A 15,977-nucleotide genomic window follows, 5' to 3' on the forward strand; every position below is an offset into this window, starting at 1 on the left:
AGTTACTCTGTAGCTGAAGGAGAATGCTTTATGGTATTGACCATCATTACTATGGAAACATGGTTTCCAATTCAGTGATGTCGAACACTCTACATAGCCTGAAGATTGTCTTTTGAGCACCTCTAAGGCATTCCTATGTTCTTTGCGCATAGTCTACAATGAAAACACTAGGCCTTTTCTATTTTTACTTTTATTTTTATTTTATTTTATTTTATTTTTTTGTAATCGGATGAATCCTCCTATCGAGTACCATGTGAACACATATAGTATAGAGCCGTCTTCGGTATGCGCATAGAGTGAGATCCACCATCGACCGTTGACGAATTGAAAGGAGTTCATGAGGAGCGGACTCCCTCAAAGAAATTAGCGAATTACACCTTATTGGATACGCGATGTATGTACGAGGCCATCATTTGATACTTAGAAAAGATGTTGATATTACAAAGTTTCATATATAACAACGTAGATACACAGACAGGAAATAAGAATACAAATGGTAGTGCAACTGCCGGGAGAAAAAGAGAATTAACAGGCAGGCATGTTTGGGAATAAAAATGTTAGTAACAAAACCCATCCCCGCCTCTAAAGATAAAACGCTCGGTTGTACACATCGGGAGGGCAGGGATTGATATTTCAGTGCTACCCAGGAATCCAACCAAAGTGCGACAATATGGTCAGGCGCTCAAGGACGAATCCGAACGAGGAATTATTAGAAGATAATTCAAAAGAACCCCAAAAAATATTCGAGACTTCCTTGGCGGAAGTATTCGCAGGGGTAAGAGCCTGCATGAAGGAGAGAAATGTTCGCTTTCGGAGAGTAAAGTGCTAGCCGGCAGTCGACATTGTCAGATGTTTCGTTTGTTGGTCATAATTCGTCCCACCTACATGCATGGAGTAAGACGTATTTATTATCCACGCACGCGATCAAGGGCCATATCGTCGGTGTCATCTGGCCGGCAGATTTACAGATTCTTCTTGTCCTCTTCTTCGTGTAGGTACTGGCGATCATCATCGCCTTCAACCTCCTTCACGAGGGTTTCCATCTCTTGGACCTGTCGCTTCCACTCTTCCTCTCCCATCTTAGTTTCACGGCGGAATAGCTCATCGTTTGGCTTACGATAGCTGCTACCGAGTCTATCCCAGAGGGTAGTAAATTGGCCATAGTTGTAGTTGAAATATAGATGATGCATGGTGTGGCAGGCGGCCCCGTTGATGACTGGATTGTTGCTCGCGTATTCACCATCGTGGATGAGAATAGTCCAGACGTTGATTGCCATGAAGAGGAATACGTACGCGAATTTCTGCAGCGGGAAGATGAATGGGAAGATATGATACGGCAAGCTTTGCGCCCAGCCGTCGACCGGATGGAAAGCATGCGAAGCAAACGGGGTTGGCATGATCCACTTGTGGTGTGGCTTGTGCAGGCGCTTGTAAACGAGCGGATGGTGCAAGCCGCGGTGGATCCAGTAGATCAGGCCATCGGTGAACATGAAGAAGAGGGGAAATTGAAGGATATTGTACAGCTGGAAGGGGGCCTCGGCGAAAGTATCGTATATCTTTCCGTAACCCCGCACTTCTGCAAGGAAAAAGGGTACAGTCAATATCGCCATGACGGGCAACGCTCTAGAGGTTTGTGCAATTTCTTGCCGAATCTGATTTTTGAGATATTTTGGATGATTGACGGTTGTTTTATCGAAAACTAGAACGTAAGAAAGAGTCGCAAAAATGAAATATACGGCAAGACCGAAGACCCTATGTGTCACATCATCAGTAAACAAGAACCAGGATCGAGTGCCGCAATCCAACAAATAATTCGTACCAAGTGATGATGAAAAGAGAGAAGCCCTGTCTGTACACATTGTCTCGCTGTAGCGCGCTCATATACGCGTATTTCGACGGCTCGAGATACAAGTATTGCGAGGCGGGACGATAAAAGAAACCACCAGCAGCTGACGCGGTTTTATTTAGGCCATCGGGGATCTGCGAATAGGCCAGCGGACCTAGCTGCGATGCTGGTGCGGCCAGAGCGTATAGATAATCAAATAAAAATGTGTCGAGAACCTCAAGCACGACGTCCATGGCTAGAGATGTCCGTGATAATTCTTTCGTGAACTCACAAGTGGTGGTTCATAGATCCAACCGATAAAGGGAGCGACAAGGTACCGATTCTGGGTCAGGACGATCGATTCGCACCCACAGCCGGCTAAAAGGGATAAGTATGAGAGATTGCCGAGAAATTGAGTATCTCGGGGGCGTCGTCGTGATGCTGGAGGAGGAGTAGAGAATGATGAGCCAGGCAAAAGGAGTCCCAGTGGCTTTTTAATAATATTATTTTCCAATCCGTGACAATCTGATAAGCTCGCTCGCGACTCCACCGCCGGCGCACGCCAAAAGAGAATGACCTTTTTGGGTTTAGCACGGGTAATCAGACGAGGCCGGGAAGTTCGCTGCCGTTAACTCCGGTCGGTACTTCGTATTACGTGCTTAGTCAGGGGCTTGGCAGGGATTCCGTCCTTATCTGATCGCCGCGTCGTCTTCCTCGCTGGCACAGTTACGCAGGCCGCTGGACCTGGGACTACGCGGTCATTGCAGTTGATATGCTTTTGAGCTGCTTTGACGGGGTAATTGAACCTGTAAGAATAACCAAGTCCTGTAGTCTACTGCTCATTTCAACGGAGTCATCGGATCCTGATCCCAGGTTTGCGTTTGATCCAACGCTAACCCGGTAAAACAGGGATAACCCCCATGAGTCGATAACCACTCCGCATATTGTCCATTCTCCCAGACTGCCGGCATGAGCTCCGCCATTTCGGTTACGTATATGGGTGCAGTGAGTCTTGATAGAATTCACCGGCCCTTGAATTCACCCCATGGTTTGACGCCCCAAAGTGATGTGATGTACTTCGTCCTCCATATGTAACTCGTTCCGGCTTTCCCCACCAGTCGGGTTTCACTTCACTAAACCACAGACACCTAGAGTCTAGGGCCCAATTTTGCTACAAATAAATACGAAGGCGAGAGGGGTCTTTGGGCTTTTCTTCTACCCATCTCACCATCATGTGGAAAAGCTTTCAATGCTGCTACAATTCGCCTCCATTCCTTGGGTGTCCAAGTACTTGACCCTCGCTTCAAACTGGTCCGATTGCTCTCTCATTGGCTGCAAACAAACGACCCCAGCTTGTCTCGGCATGCTTAACTCAACCTCAAGACTCACGAGTCGAACTGGGTTGAATGCAACAAATTGCGCGCTTATACGGAGTACTCTATCATGAAAACAGCAGAGTTAAGATATATCTAACTGTGCTGCTAACTCTAGAACTCGTTATTACAAAAGTTTCAGCATGAGATTACGCTAAAAATCCTCTTCCCTACTTGGACTTAGATTTAACATTCCTACAATTTACTTGTTGAAGTGAGCTCTATTTTTTTGACACCAAATCTTCCTTGCCTTTGTTTTCCTCGATTCATAGACCTTTCTGAATGAAGGTAAAGTGGGGAACTAATGAAAAAAGACTTTAATATCAAATGGAACTGGGACTTCCATTCCATCTTCCTGCTTCCCAGGGCTGTGTTCACCTCTGAAATATATGATGGTGAATACAATATGTACTACCATCACCGGCGTTTGATAGGTGGCCAAGAAAAGTATGGATGGCTACACACTGTGTACCGCAGCATTGGCTAACAGCTTATGCAATTATCCTAGTGCCCTTAGCGACTGTATCAAATGGGTTTTTTACATTCTTTCAGTGGCACGACAGGTGCTAGCCATCTCTATGGGTCAAATTCCTCCATAGCATGTGCTCCCTGGTTTTCGCTAGGTTCAGTGTTGTATTGGCAGCATCTGGGTTTGGCAACACTGGGTCGAAGCTAGAAGACCGCCTTAAATTGTTTCTTCTGCGGGCTCAGTATTGACTTTACTGTTGAGCAAGCATCGAATCTGGCATGGAAAACTAACTTTAAGCCCTTCGTATTAGGAATTCAACACCATTATACTAGATGCGCCAAATCTAAGCGCATGATCATTGTGATCCTTGGAGATGGACCTATTCGACTGGTTGTAAGAAGCCTAGCCGCTAGCTAGCAGTTGTGGAGAGCACAGAGGCTGATGTCGGGAATATTCTCTACCAGCATTGTGCCCTATTTGTTTCCCAGCCCATCTTGACAGGCCCTGCTCTAGAAAGGGCAGAGGGTCAGAGGCCGGCATGAACTGCGCTGGTGATAAGAAATGTTGTCTTCTGATTCTGGTATGCATCTGTCAAGAACACCTTGACGGAAGAAATGACAAGCAAATTAGGCAAGCTTGCCAAAGAATCTTGTGGGATATCAAGAAGAATGGCATGGAATCTCGGGGCTTCTGTTGTTGTTAATGTTGGATCTGATGAATTCGATCCAGATATTCTTGATATCTTAATACTCTTGCGAGTCTTCGGGCTGAACAAAAGAGCCCACAGAATATATATTCTGCTCTCTCGAGGTAAGCTTATACAAACAATACTAGATAATAGAAACATGTATCCTAATACATGTGCCTAAAAAACTGATGGAAATCTAGAACTTCGCAAGGGGTTAAAATCAAAGGGTTTAACTCTGATTGTAAATAACGGCATGCTATACACATAGCATATAGGGTAACGCTGATACTGTGCTTGAATTAACCATCAGATTCAGCTGACATTTGTCGTCTGGTCTTGAAGGCAACCGTGGAGTCCACTATTCGGACAGCCTCACAAATCTCCGTATGGGAAGCCAACACATTCGAGAGCACAATATTGGGGATTCTTCTGATGATCGTATCCTTCCTATACCGCTAATCTTGAAACCACCTGGGGCGCTGCTCGCCCGTCTTGCTCATTTTGCGGCTGCATGCACATATCTTTACATAAAAGTTTCATACATTTTGAGTTTCTCCAACGCAACACACCAACCTTTTTTGCAGGGCTAGGTGATTGCACACGGCACAAGCTTCCTGTAGCAGCTACTTCAAACTTATCATTGCAATAGGGACCGATATCCTGACGGAACTCGCAAAACACGACTTCGAATCGGGGTCTTACGCTGCGTTAGCTAGATATGCGCCAAAATGCATCCTTCGCAGCGCGCCGGAATTCTCGGGACAACCTAATCCTATCGTTATAAGTTCCATAAAGCCTAAAGACGTGTTGATAGGGTGATGGATGATTATGTCAACACGCGAATCTTCAAGGAGTACATTCGGCTAGAAGACCGGCATAGTGTTTTCCAATAGATAGCGGAACAAAGGGGAGAGATCGTCAATTTGAGAAGAGGGCACATGCATATTTAAAAGATTGAATTTCTATGGGGGCAAATAGTATGGTGGCGATGCAGTTCTCTAGACGGAAAAGCACAGTTTTGTATCTCGCGCCGTCTGCGCAAGTAGATCTGAATATGTACCGTATGTTTCATTCACGAATAGATTTCTTTCTTTAGGAAAAGTTGTAGATGATTCAGATTGCTTGTTCACTGAATCGTAAGTAGCACAGATATATGGAGTAGGTATGTACATACCTCACATAGCCTAAAGTCCGTCTTCTTGCTCTCTCCAGAGTGCCATTGGAGAGCCGACTGAGACAAAAGTGGAATGCAAACTGAACAAACGACGCCACGTTTTTTTGACGAATTGAGCCTGCGCCACGGACGGGGCAGATGGAGAGGCTAATTTAGCGCAAAAGTCTAAATGGCGCGGCAAGCGTGATTATATAAGCCACCCCAGGCGGCGGAAGGCGAAAAGAACCTTCAGCACGGCGCTTGGCAGCAGTACACGGCCAGTTCATCGCTTCTTCCACTGAACTTGTTTATCTTTGGCTTTTGGTTTCCCCGTTCCATCAACCAGGGTACCATAGGGTCCATCACAACCTCTGTCACTCGGGTGTATCAGAAGGACTTCTTCCGTTGCGAACTTTGTCTCCCTTTTTCACCATCTTTTTCCTGTCTTCCATCATTCCCGCTCCTCTCTCTTCCCCTTCACATTTCCCATCATAGCTCCCCATCACCAATATTAACTTGACCGTGCTAGGGGTGGCTCATTCACAGATTTTTGTCTCTCTCTATCTCATCTTGAGTTGAAGGCGTGTGGCTAGTTCACCGCATGAGCCCACCTCGCTTTGTGCGCCAATTTCAGCCTCAAGAGTTGGTCAGTGCTCACCCCTCGCTCACTTTCAGACTTCAATCCCGACAACAACAACAACATCACTCCATCAATCCATCATCCTTGAGTGGTCCCAATGCTGCATTTTCATTCTGGATAATACTAATCCTATATGTAATTGATATCTAACAGTTATTAACATTGATCTTGCTTTTCTTTTTTTGTTTTTTTAGTTTTGAGCGCGCGTATTTGATATCGCCAACGTGACACCATTTCGACCCTGTCCTTCCTCGCCAGTGTCCCCAACACCTGACACCTCTCACCCCTCCATAGGCCGAATATGTACAATCGAGCGATGGTTCCGGCGCCGAATCCGCGTCTTACAGAGCTCTTTGACCAGCTGCGTCAAGAGTATGAGAATCAATCTCGGAGCCATGGAGAATGCGAGCACCAATGTACGCAGACCCGCGAAGCACATCAGCCATATACCTTTTTCAGATCCCGTTGTGAACCCAGGACTGCAGTAATGGATGAGCATGGCTTTTTGGCGCATTCGCTCTACTACCATACTGCTATGGGACACAACATGGTTGAAGCTTTCTGGTACACTTGACTGACTCTGCGCATTAGTGACCGGGCAGCTGCAAGAGATGGAAATGATTCGCCAGAGAGTAACCCAGCTGGAGCAGGCGCATATAGACATGAAACAAAAGTATGTTGTTCTAAAGCAGACTCTAAACGGCATATCATTCGCTTTGAATCCTGGCTGATGTCTTCTTCTCTTTTTTTCTCTCTGGTCTAAACAGATACGAGGCCGAGATCCGCGGTCTACGAATGGAACTAGAGTCCCGTGGTATCCATCTCCCTCCTTCACACGTTGGTGGACCTCCAACCCACGGCGGGCTCTCCCAGGCGCCGCCGCCTGCCTTAGGCCACGGCCCTAGCAATCTGTTTGGTGGGATCATTGCAAATCAAGGCGGTGGGCCACCTGCTCTAGCTCCTCCACCTCCTCAGGACCAACAGCAACCACCCCAACACTCCCTGCAGCCCCCGGCCTCCGGCGCACAAGGACCACCCCAACCACAACAGGGCGCGTTTGGAGGCTATCAGCCGAATTCTGCGGTGAACGGTACTTATTTCCAGAGAATGCCTATGTGACTTCTTGGGTCTTCTTATCGCGCTGATTCTGATCATTGTTTTCATGAACTGCAGGTTATGGACCGCCTCCACCCGCTCCAACCTCTTCCCCTGGCCCTGGAAAAGGACGCGCGAACCGAGCTCCTCCTGGACCAGCCACTCCCCAGCAGAATCAGCCGGTTGCTTATGCTGATCCCAGAGAATCTCCACAGATTCCACAGCCCACTCCTGGACAGCCAATTCCCTACCGTGTCGGAAACGCCCTCGGGGAATTGGAACCCGACAAGCTCCCTCCAACCCAAAAGAAAGAAGGCACTGATTGGTACGCGGTGTTCAATCCTGAGATTCCTCGTGTGCTGGATGTCGAGCTGGTACACACCTTGTCCCACAACAGTGTTGTTTGCTGCGTCAAATTCAGTTCCGATGGGAAATACGTCGCAACAGGTTGCAATCGGTCTGCTCAAATTTTCGACGTTGCATCTGGTCAATTGGTTACGACATTGCAAGATGATACTGCGAACAAAGAGGGTGATCTTTACATTCGAAGTGTTTGCTTCAGTCCGGACGGAAAATTCCTGGCTACCGGTGCTGAAGATAGGCAAATCAGGGTATGGAGAATTGAATTTGGTATCTCATGTGTTTTGTGAACTACGCTTATCATAATGTTTTTTTAATGCAGGTATGGGATATCGCGAACCGGAAAATCAGACATATTTTTGCCGGCCACGAAAACGATATCTACTCTCTCGACTACTCTCGCAATGGTCGATATATTGCGTCCGGCAGTGGTGACAAGACCGTGCGAATGTGGGACGTTTACGATGGAAAGCAGGAGCTCATACTGAGCATCGAGGATGGCGTCACAACGGTTGCTATTTCTCCCGATGGCCGATACGTTGCTGCCGGCTCTCTTGATAGGAGTGTCAGAGTGTGGGATACCACAACTGGATACCTCGTAGAGCGACTAGAAAGCCCGGATGGACATCGAGACAGCGTCTACTCAGTTGCATTCGCACCCAACGGACGAGACCTCGTTAGCGGCAGTTTAGACAAGACCATTAAGATGTGGGAGCTGACTCCCCCTCGCGGTATCATGGCCGGCAGCGGTCCAAAAGGTGGCAAGTGTGTTCGTACATTTGAAGGACATAAGGTAGGTGTCATACGGGATACCCTTTCTTGGCAAACGGAAGATCTCCTTATACTTACACTCATTCACACAGGACTTTGTTCTGAGCGTTTGTTTCACACCAGATGGACACTGGGTTCTCAGTGGCTCTAAGGACAGAGGTGTGCAGTTTTGGGATGTTATGACTGGCCATGCTCAAATGATGCTCCAAGGACACAGAAACTCCGGTATGCGCTCTCCCGACCTTATATGGCTGTCCTGTGGCTGATATACTCTCTAGTCATCTCCGTTGCGCCAAGTCCAACAGGCCAGCTCTTCGCGACAGGAAGTGGTGACTGTCGCGCGAAAATCTGGAGGTGAGCTACCTTTTAGCCTTCCTTTTCTACCTCTCTTTATCTTCCGTGTATCTCTTGTTGTTTCCAATCCTAACAGCATAATTTCTGCAGTTATGGTCCTTGGGGTCGTCGGTAAACAAATCAAACCTCATGGATTCAGTCACGTCTTCTTCCCAAATGTTTTCTTGAGATAAACTTGAAAGGAAGTTGGATTTTTATGACCTTTGTATTCATATCCTTGTTACTTTGCCGATCCTTGGCCTTGTTTCCCGGTCGCAGCCCAAATGTGCCTATGAACAATGATAACTTGCTTTGGTATGGTTAAAACAAAACAAAGATGAGCACGGATGGGGGGACTGTATGTATGGCGAATGATGGAGGTGAATAATGGGCTTTTACTAGCTTTCTCTTTTATTGCTTTATGTGTATGTTCTGGATGCATACACACCTTTCTTTTCTTGTCTTGGAACTATTACTTGAGTGTTTTCGTCTCTTTGTATGCACCAGGTACTGTCCCTTTTTTCAGTTTACACGGGCTGTCCATTGTGTGTTGAATAATTCTTATGCTGCTGTCCTTCAAATGTTTCCAGTGTCCATTCAACCATACTCACTTTTCTTTGTTTGGTTATAATGTGCCTTCTGGAGGACCAGGAAAAATTGTTTATGAGGTTGGTCTTTGAGAAATAATAGTAGATGAACGGAGTGTGCTTCATGCTGCGTTTCAAGCATGCTCTCTTCACTATTTCACCCTAATCTACTCTGTATTACGTAGCATATTTGAATAGATAAGCATTGTCATAACAGCAAACCCTGTTTAAGCTATTACTTGATATGAAAACTGCACCAAGTTAATCCATCTGCTCCTTGATGAGCTTGAAATAACCACCAAATGCCAAGCCTGCTCCTTTGGGTCCGGCTGTACAATTGCATCTCCTGTGGTCATCTCCCACCCGTAAATATCGACATAATTCCCGACAGCTCGATCACACATTAGGCCATCCGCCCAAATTTGGCTCTACACAAAGGGGAGAGTTTGATAAATGCGCAACAGTGGGCAAGGAAAGGGATTGCGTCTATTTCCAACCAATTGTTGCAACCGCCATGCTCATGTCTGACGCCTTAAGGGTAAAAAAACCCCGCCCTCTGGAAGAAGAAAAAAAATGAATTGCCCTTTTTTGAAGAGGGTGAATGTTGATAAGAGTGAGATTCGAACTCACGCAGGGTTTCCCCTACCAGGACCTTAACCTGGCGCCTTGGACCGCTCGGCCATCTTACCGGTGATGGAGAGGTAGTTCCACTCGCGGGCGTAAAGTGCTGATTGTGGATGGTCATGATCTAGAGGGTCGATGTGTCTTCCAAGAGGGTCAATCGCTGGGGCGATATTGCTCACGGGATCCACTCTGTAGAGAAAATTATCATGATGTGCCTTGTGAAGATATACAGGGCAGAATATGGTTATTCTGGGTTCAGGTCAGGATAATATCAGTTGCCGCCCATGGTGGATATGATGTGCAGAATATGATAAAGCTCGTCCAATGGTGAGAGAGCCTGTACACTCTCTGATCTGTTTTCGCTGCTATGGCCAAGCGGCAATGGAATCCAACACTGCTTGTCGGGTAACTAATTCCCTGTGGAGGAAATCGATCACCCAAACACCCTTACAAAAACCTGCGTTCGCTTGGGCTCACTGCGTCCTAAACTTTTCCGGGCTATTTCATTCTTTTTAAATGATTTGTCTGCTGTGAATCCTCGCTGCTTATGCCCCAATGGACCTGCTCCAGATTGCTTGACTACTCTTTGGCGTATACTGAAATCTGGGGAAAGGCAGTGGGGAAGAGACGAGAAAATTCACAACAGATGATCTCTTTTTGTCTTATTTACATTTGTAAATGTCTGCTGACCCAGGCCTCTGCTCCAGGTTTCTTCAAGGACAATGAAGTCCATATTGGCGCACTTTTATGCAGCAGGGCACTCTTGCTACAAGAAGCATAAGTGGTAACCGAGAATTTAAACACTTTTCCAGATATTTCATCAACAAGGCCAGGTACATGATTGTGGCTATTTCTCCCTTTCAGTAACTATTCATACTACAATATCCCCCATCAAGTACTGACAGGCTGATTCTAAGTATTGATTTTGTGTTCAGATTTACATTGCGCAGGTATCGCCGATTCGCCGCTCACCAGCTTATTATTGTGTTCTCTTTTTTGGAACTCGGTTATTCCACTGATTAAAGCGTCAGAGATACCTATCTTTTAGAGTAAATCATGAGATACACGATAGTTGGCCGGAAAATAAGAGTCAAAGACGACGGGAAAAATCGAGCATGCTCCCGCTATGTGCCCCAGAAGATGTGAAGAGGTGACTTGCCTGTGATAACGGCAGCAGCCCGCGATCAAGTCGATGCACCTCTGTGGTAATCCCTGGTGCAATAGTAATACCCAGCCCATAGAGCAGAGCAGTCGTCTTTCACCGCCGGATTCCACGTTATGAAGTACCACACGCTCAGCCATCCAAACTTTTCGGCAATGAAAAGCAGCAAGAGTCGCCTGGTTCGGCCCTGTAGAACTGGATGCACGTATCAACCATTCTTTCCTGGATCAGAGAAGGCGTGGGAACGGGTATCGACAACTCTTCTACATAAATGCAGTACGAATTTTCAACCCGAATGCCACTGCAATCCTCCATGCTAAGATTCTATGGTTTTGTCAGCATATTTGCCAATGACCAGAAGGCAGGATTCTCACCTACCCTGGCCACAAATTAGTCGTGAGTGAGCTCCCATTGCTCTTCAAAGTATGCACAGGTGAAAATCTCATCTTCAGCAGTACTGTGCCAACCGCAATCTGGCGTCTTCCCGGGTTCACCGGTCCATCAAAGCCCTGTCGTTTCATGACATTATCCCCGCCAAGCGGGGTCGCAATGACTGCGCTGGCAAAAAGTGCGTATAACAAGCTACACATGGTGGCGATTTATCAACATGGAACTTGGATACAAGATCACCACTTGACCCTCGATCCAGAGAGGACAGCAAATCTCCCCGCCTTTATTAAAAGTGGAAAGCAAATCGACTCCCAGCTATCTCACATTCTGTTGGATTATAGCAACAGAACGGGCCAGCAAATCCACCCCCGCCCACTATGTCTTGCCAAAATCGGACGGAGCATTGGAATACTGAACCAGTCGGCATCGGGAGGTTGCAAGTCTCTCTTCCAAGGGCCAATCACTTCTGGGAGAAGCCATCCTTAACTGTTAGAAATTGGAAGCAATGCTTACCTTGGTGTATGAAGGGGTTTGAAAATGAACAAACACATAGGAAAACAGGGATGTTCACAAACAAAAGAAGCTGAATTTGTGATTGCAATGATCCATATGGAAACTAAAAGGCTTCTGACATCGACCCCCAATCTCTAGTATGGTCATTGAAAGAGGCCCAGAGATATCCCCCAAGCAAATTCCGGTAAAACATTCTCTAGCTTGGTTCTTTTTGACTGATGGAGTATTTCTCTTGAATCTCAGCACAATAAGTCGGGATCTGAAGACCTTCTAAGCAATTAGAGTCTCACCGATACATGTAAGCAGCCGAGCCCCATTTAGTCTCCTCTTGGGAATGATTCAGGAGCTCATTGATGAGGATAGGTACGGATGAGTCCTTTGCTTCTTACGAAGTATTTAAAGATATGAAGCATAGGCCGACTGGGTGGCGGAAGAAGAGAAATTGTTTTTATAGGTCTCAACTTTTGGCTTTCGAAAGTTGCATCTGGAACCGGGATAGAACCGAATGCAAAGAGAAATAAAAGTCAAGGACGCGAGAAAAGAAGCGATAAAGAAAAAAAGAAGGATGATTGCTATAGAGTCACATCTAGGGGTCTAACAGTGACAAAAAATCAATAGCAGGTGCGGAATGATCTGTTCCGGTATCATCCATAATGGGCCCGCGAATGCGACCACGGTAGGATTATTCCGGTATGTCATTCCTTCACGATAACTGGGTTCAAAATCATGACTGACCTGTTCCTTAGTCAAGGGCGTCTTAAAATTCAATCTTCAAGGGTTTTCTATATGGGTTTTAGGTATTACGGTCAGGAATACCATCTCGGAGCCAAGTTGTTTCCTTTTGGAACTAAAGACCAGGGAGTCTCAAATATAAGGTGTTATGGGACGAAATGGTGAGCTGATCCGGGGGGGGGGGGGTTATTCTTTCTTGCAAACTGACTTTTAACTGTGCTTGAAGTCCTGACTGGAGTTGCAAAGACGGATACGGTAGAGTCACATCACGGAGCTTAGAGGAAGCTCGTCTCCTTCCGAATCCTTCGCGGACCACAATTAACATTTGCCGTTGGATTGGAAACAGTGCGTGCGCTGATGCGAAGTGCGCTCAATATAACGTTGCACTTCTTACCAACGAATGCGGTGACACGATCCCACGTTATCACGGTCAGTTTCTGCGATAGCTTCAAGCGTCTAGAATACAATGATTTAATCGCGGTACTAACGGCTTTCAGGATACCGTGACAAGACGAATTGGCATACGGTCAGAAGACATCTGAAGAAGGAGCCAAAATGCGATAACTCTTTATTCGAGCCCGATTCTGGGCCTTGCGCCGAACCTGATTTCGTCCAATGGAGCAACCAAAAACTCTCGTGTAAAGGGCTGCATCGGCCCCAATCACGCGGAGGGAGGCGTCAATACCGTGTCAAGTTGAAAGGTCTCGCGCACTTCCTATCCCCGGCGCGCCCTTACGCCAGCCGGAGCATGTTCTTTCGCAGTGATCGCCATTGGCCATACCAACTGTTTCGCTACTACCGACTTAGAAACCCTCACTGTGTGTTCACTGGTGTTAGTAGCGACACGATCGACCGTCACAATATCCTAGGTACCTTACCAATCGAAGCCGAAACCGAGCATCTGGTGCCTGTGAGTTTTGGGTCCCGGGATCAATATGTCTGTTAGCTTATTCCACCTTAGCTTTCTTTGCATACCCGATTTATTGAAGTAGCGAACACAGGTTGGCTTCGAGGTAGTAGGAGAGGATCTAGAGCGACACGAGCACCGCCAGTTGACTCAGCAGCGCTGAAGAATCTTTACTATGGCGCCAACACGCTGCGTGCAGGTCTGAACCGCGTAGCACGATTCAGTCCGAATTTAAGATCCCCTGTCGATCGTGTATGGGAAGCATTCGGGTCGACGACTAATCGAGAGAATATGGTTATGACGCAAAGGCAAATTAACGCCCAGAAACAGACGGTGTTTGACATTCAAAGGAGATGTAGCGAAAGCCAGTGGCATAGGTGGCTTCGACTGCTCATCGAAGGTGATCGCACTATCACTCAAGAACTATTGGGCAATTTGCGGATGGTAAGTACCTTGAGATTGGTGGTTGGTTTTCCTCATCCCTAGTAAAGGGCATCCTTTTCCTAAGAGAATTAAAGTTAACAAACATTATAATGACCCAAGCAGGTACTATCCGTCTTCCGGTACCATCAAATAGGAGATGTTGCGAAACGTACCCAGCGTACTCGGGACATGATTCGAGCCCAATATAAGCTCATTGGACGAGAACATCAATCACTGCAACATCTGGCAGATCACTGGAGTGAGTTCTATGATGACTATATGACCGAGATCGAAGAACAGAGCCGAGACTATCTCATTGATCGCATTAATATGACGCGAGATGCCCTCCGTGGACTCTTGAGCAGGCATCATGTCGCTGTGCGAAGGGCCCTTAACCTGCTAGAGGATGACGTTAAATCGGGAGTCTTGCTACCGAGATAACGACATTGGAAGTACCTGCAAGCTAACCCCAGGACATTAACTTCTCTCCCTGATGCGGTGGTCTGACTAAAAGGTTGCTCAAATCCCCCGAACACCTCGCAAACCAAATTAACGTGAGAAAACCACTTATTTGTGCCCTGCAGATTTCTAATAGCGAACATAGATGGAGTCTGAACGGCAGGTCCAGCCCGCAGTTAGAATTCACCCAATGATTCCTATGAGCCATCATTCTGTGAACACTAAGCTCTATAACAAATTACAATAGGTCAACATGGTCGTTTAGACCAGTCGAAAGAATGAGAGTAATAAAGTACATCTCCGCTGCCTCTTTGGCTATATATCTGAGGTTATTACAGCCTCAGGCTGGGAATAGATCATGCCTAATGGAACCTATCGTCTCCAGTTAGTGATAATGCCTCCCGAAGGACCCTTTGGAGAAGCAGTCATAGGTAATAGAGAGCCATATTGAATGATACTTGGAGACACGAGACGAGAGAAGAATTGCAAGGGCAAAGTTGCTACGACTCGGTGAACCCCTTCAGGGGCCTCCAATGAGGCTCTTGCATTAACATTAAATGCCATAGCTTTGCCTTGCGATCGATTCACAATTAAACCCGCTCAAAGCATGTTTTCGAAGACCGACGGCCGATAACATTTGAAATCTAGGCGACGCGCAAATCCATCACTGGACGTAATCTCGTGACTGTCTCTTAATGCATGTGGGCTCCTGAAGCTTGCCTGCAGAGTATGTGATCCAATCAATCGATGTTTTTCTGTAGCATCATTGACTCTAGCAGTTTATATATGTGGGACAGTCACAACTTTGCCTGCTATAGCACTGGTCCTGTACATAATGTAAGCGCTGCAGGGATTACTGCTTGGTTGACTTGGAGACTGCAGCTGACTGGGCCATGACATTTGTCACAATCAAAGCTATAAATCAAATTACTGACCGGCGAGGACATCCAAAAAGGACTTGTCATCCGTTGTGGAGACCTCGGCTCCATCGTTATGGAGCGTTAGGGAACAAATACTTGATAAATGAATTTTTATCTTATGGACGATAAAGCCTATTGCTGGTCGTTGACCGGGTATAAATCAAACCCTTGCATATCGCGCACAACGGCCTATTAAGGAGTACAGTATGTCGTCGTCATAGTAAAATTTTGGACATCGAGAGTGGAAGCAGGACCAGAAGCATACCGCACTCTTTCTCTTGCTCAAAGGTATAAAAGGCAGGGCATAGAGACAGCCAGCTTGTATACGCACGGGAACTTCAGTGGGATATTGCCGTGTGGAAATACAATCCAAAAGTCCAGGCTTTGAGCCCTCCATGAAGTTCCGGTTCAGCATTCCGCGGAGGTGGGATGCCTCAGTCATTATAACTCTTGGCTCTTCGGGTATTGAACGGTTCGCAGTTGCCTGAGATGCAATTTCCCAAATATGGGATCGTGGAACGTGAAATCTGAGTAGAAAGGCCACCGGATGACT

At 46.6% G+C, this 15,977-nt stretch overlaps 5 protein-coding genes and 1 non-coding gene across 6 annotated transcripts; 2 read left to right on the forward strand and 4 right to left on the reverse strand.

Annotated features, from left to right (window-relative positions):
* Positions 1 to 412: 412 nt before the first annotated feature.
* On the reverse strand, positions 413 to 2,263 carry CIMG_02610 (C-5 sterol desaturase). The gene is made up of 2 exons (XM_001248838.2): positions 1,820 to 2,263; positions 413 to 1,752 (listed from the first exon to the last, which is right to left on the reverse strand). Exons 1-2 carry the CDS (start codon positions 2,077 to 2,079, stop codon positions 963 to 965), a joined length of 1,050 nt encoding a protein of 349 aa, XP_001248839.1. The 5' UTR covers positions 2,080 to 2,263; the 3' UTR covers positions 413 to 962.
* A 3,561-nt stretch (positions 2,264 to 5,824) lies between these two features.
* Positions 5,825 to 9,445, forward strand: CIMG_02608 (wd-repeat protein). Its single transcript, XM_001248836.2, has 9 exons — positions 5,825 to 6,154; positions 6,343 to 6,564; positions 6,740 to 6,821; positions 6,916 to 7,238; positions 7,322 to 7,854; positions 7,926 to 8,396; positions 8,467 to 8,599; positions 8,653 to 8,728; positions 8,819 to 9,445. Exons 2-9 carry the CDS (start codon positions 6,450 to 6,452, stop codon positions 8,841 to 8,843), a joined length of 1,758 nt encoding a protein of 585 aa, XP_001248837.1. The 5' UTR covers positions 5,825 to 6,154; positions 6,343 to 6,449; the 3' UTR covers positions 8,844 to 9,445.
* Positions 9,446 to 9,899: 454 nt separating this feature from the next.
* On the reverse strand, positions 9,900 to 9,983 carry CIMG_15013. The gene has a single exon. It is a non-coding gene; the product is annotated as a tRNA-Leu (tRNA).
* A 1,119-nt stretch (positions 9,984 to 11,102) lies between these two features.
* On the reverse strand, positions 11,103 to 11,670 carry CIMG_02607 (uncharacterized protein; the record flags this gene model as incomplete). The annotated part of the gene is made up of 3 exons (XM_001248835.2): positions 11,103 to 11,275; positions 11,361 to 11,404; positions 11,459 to 11,670. 3 exons carry the CDS (start codon positions 11,668 to 11,670, stop codon positions 11,103 to 11,105), a joined length of 429 nt encoding a protein of 142 aa, XP_001248836.2.
* A 941-nt stretch (positions 11,671 to 12,611) lies between these two features.
* Positions 12,612 to 14,486, forward strand: CIMG_02606 (uncharacterized protein; the record flags this gene model as incomplete). The annotated part of the gene is made up of 6 exons (XM_001248834.2): positions 12,612 to 12,673; positions 12,730 to 12,876; positions 12,942 to 13,144; positions 13,213 to 13,625; positions 13,677 to 14,066; positions 14,169 to 14,486. 6 exons carry the CDS (start codon positions 12,612 to 12,614, stop codon positions 14,484 to 14,486), a joined length of 1,533 nt encoding a protein of 510 aa, XP_001248835.2.
* A 1,070-nt stretch (positions 14,487 to 15,556) lies between these two features.
* Positions 15,557 to 15,866, reverse strand: CIMG_02605 (uncharacterized protein; the record flags this gene model as incomplete). Its single annotated transcript, XM_001248833.2, has 2 exons — positions 15,557 to 15,613; positions 15,690 to 15,866. The coding sequence occupies 2 exons, from the start codon at positions 15,864 to 15,866 to the stop codon at positions 15,557 to 15,559; spliced, it is 234 nt and encodes a 77-aa protein (XP_001248834.2).
* Between the last annotated feature and the right edge of the window lie 111 nt (positions 15,867 to 15,977).

This window comes from Coccidioides immitis, assembly GCF_000149335.2.
Source record: "Coccidioides immitis RS genomic scaffold supercont3.1, whole genome shotgun sequence".
Classification (NCBI taxonomy): Eukaryota; Fungi; Ascomycota; class Eurotiomycetes; order Onygenales; family Onygenaceae; genus Coccidioides; species Coccidioides immitis.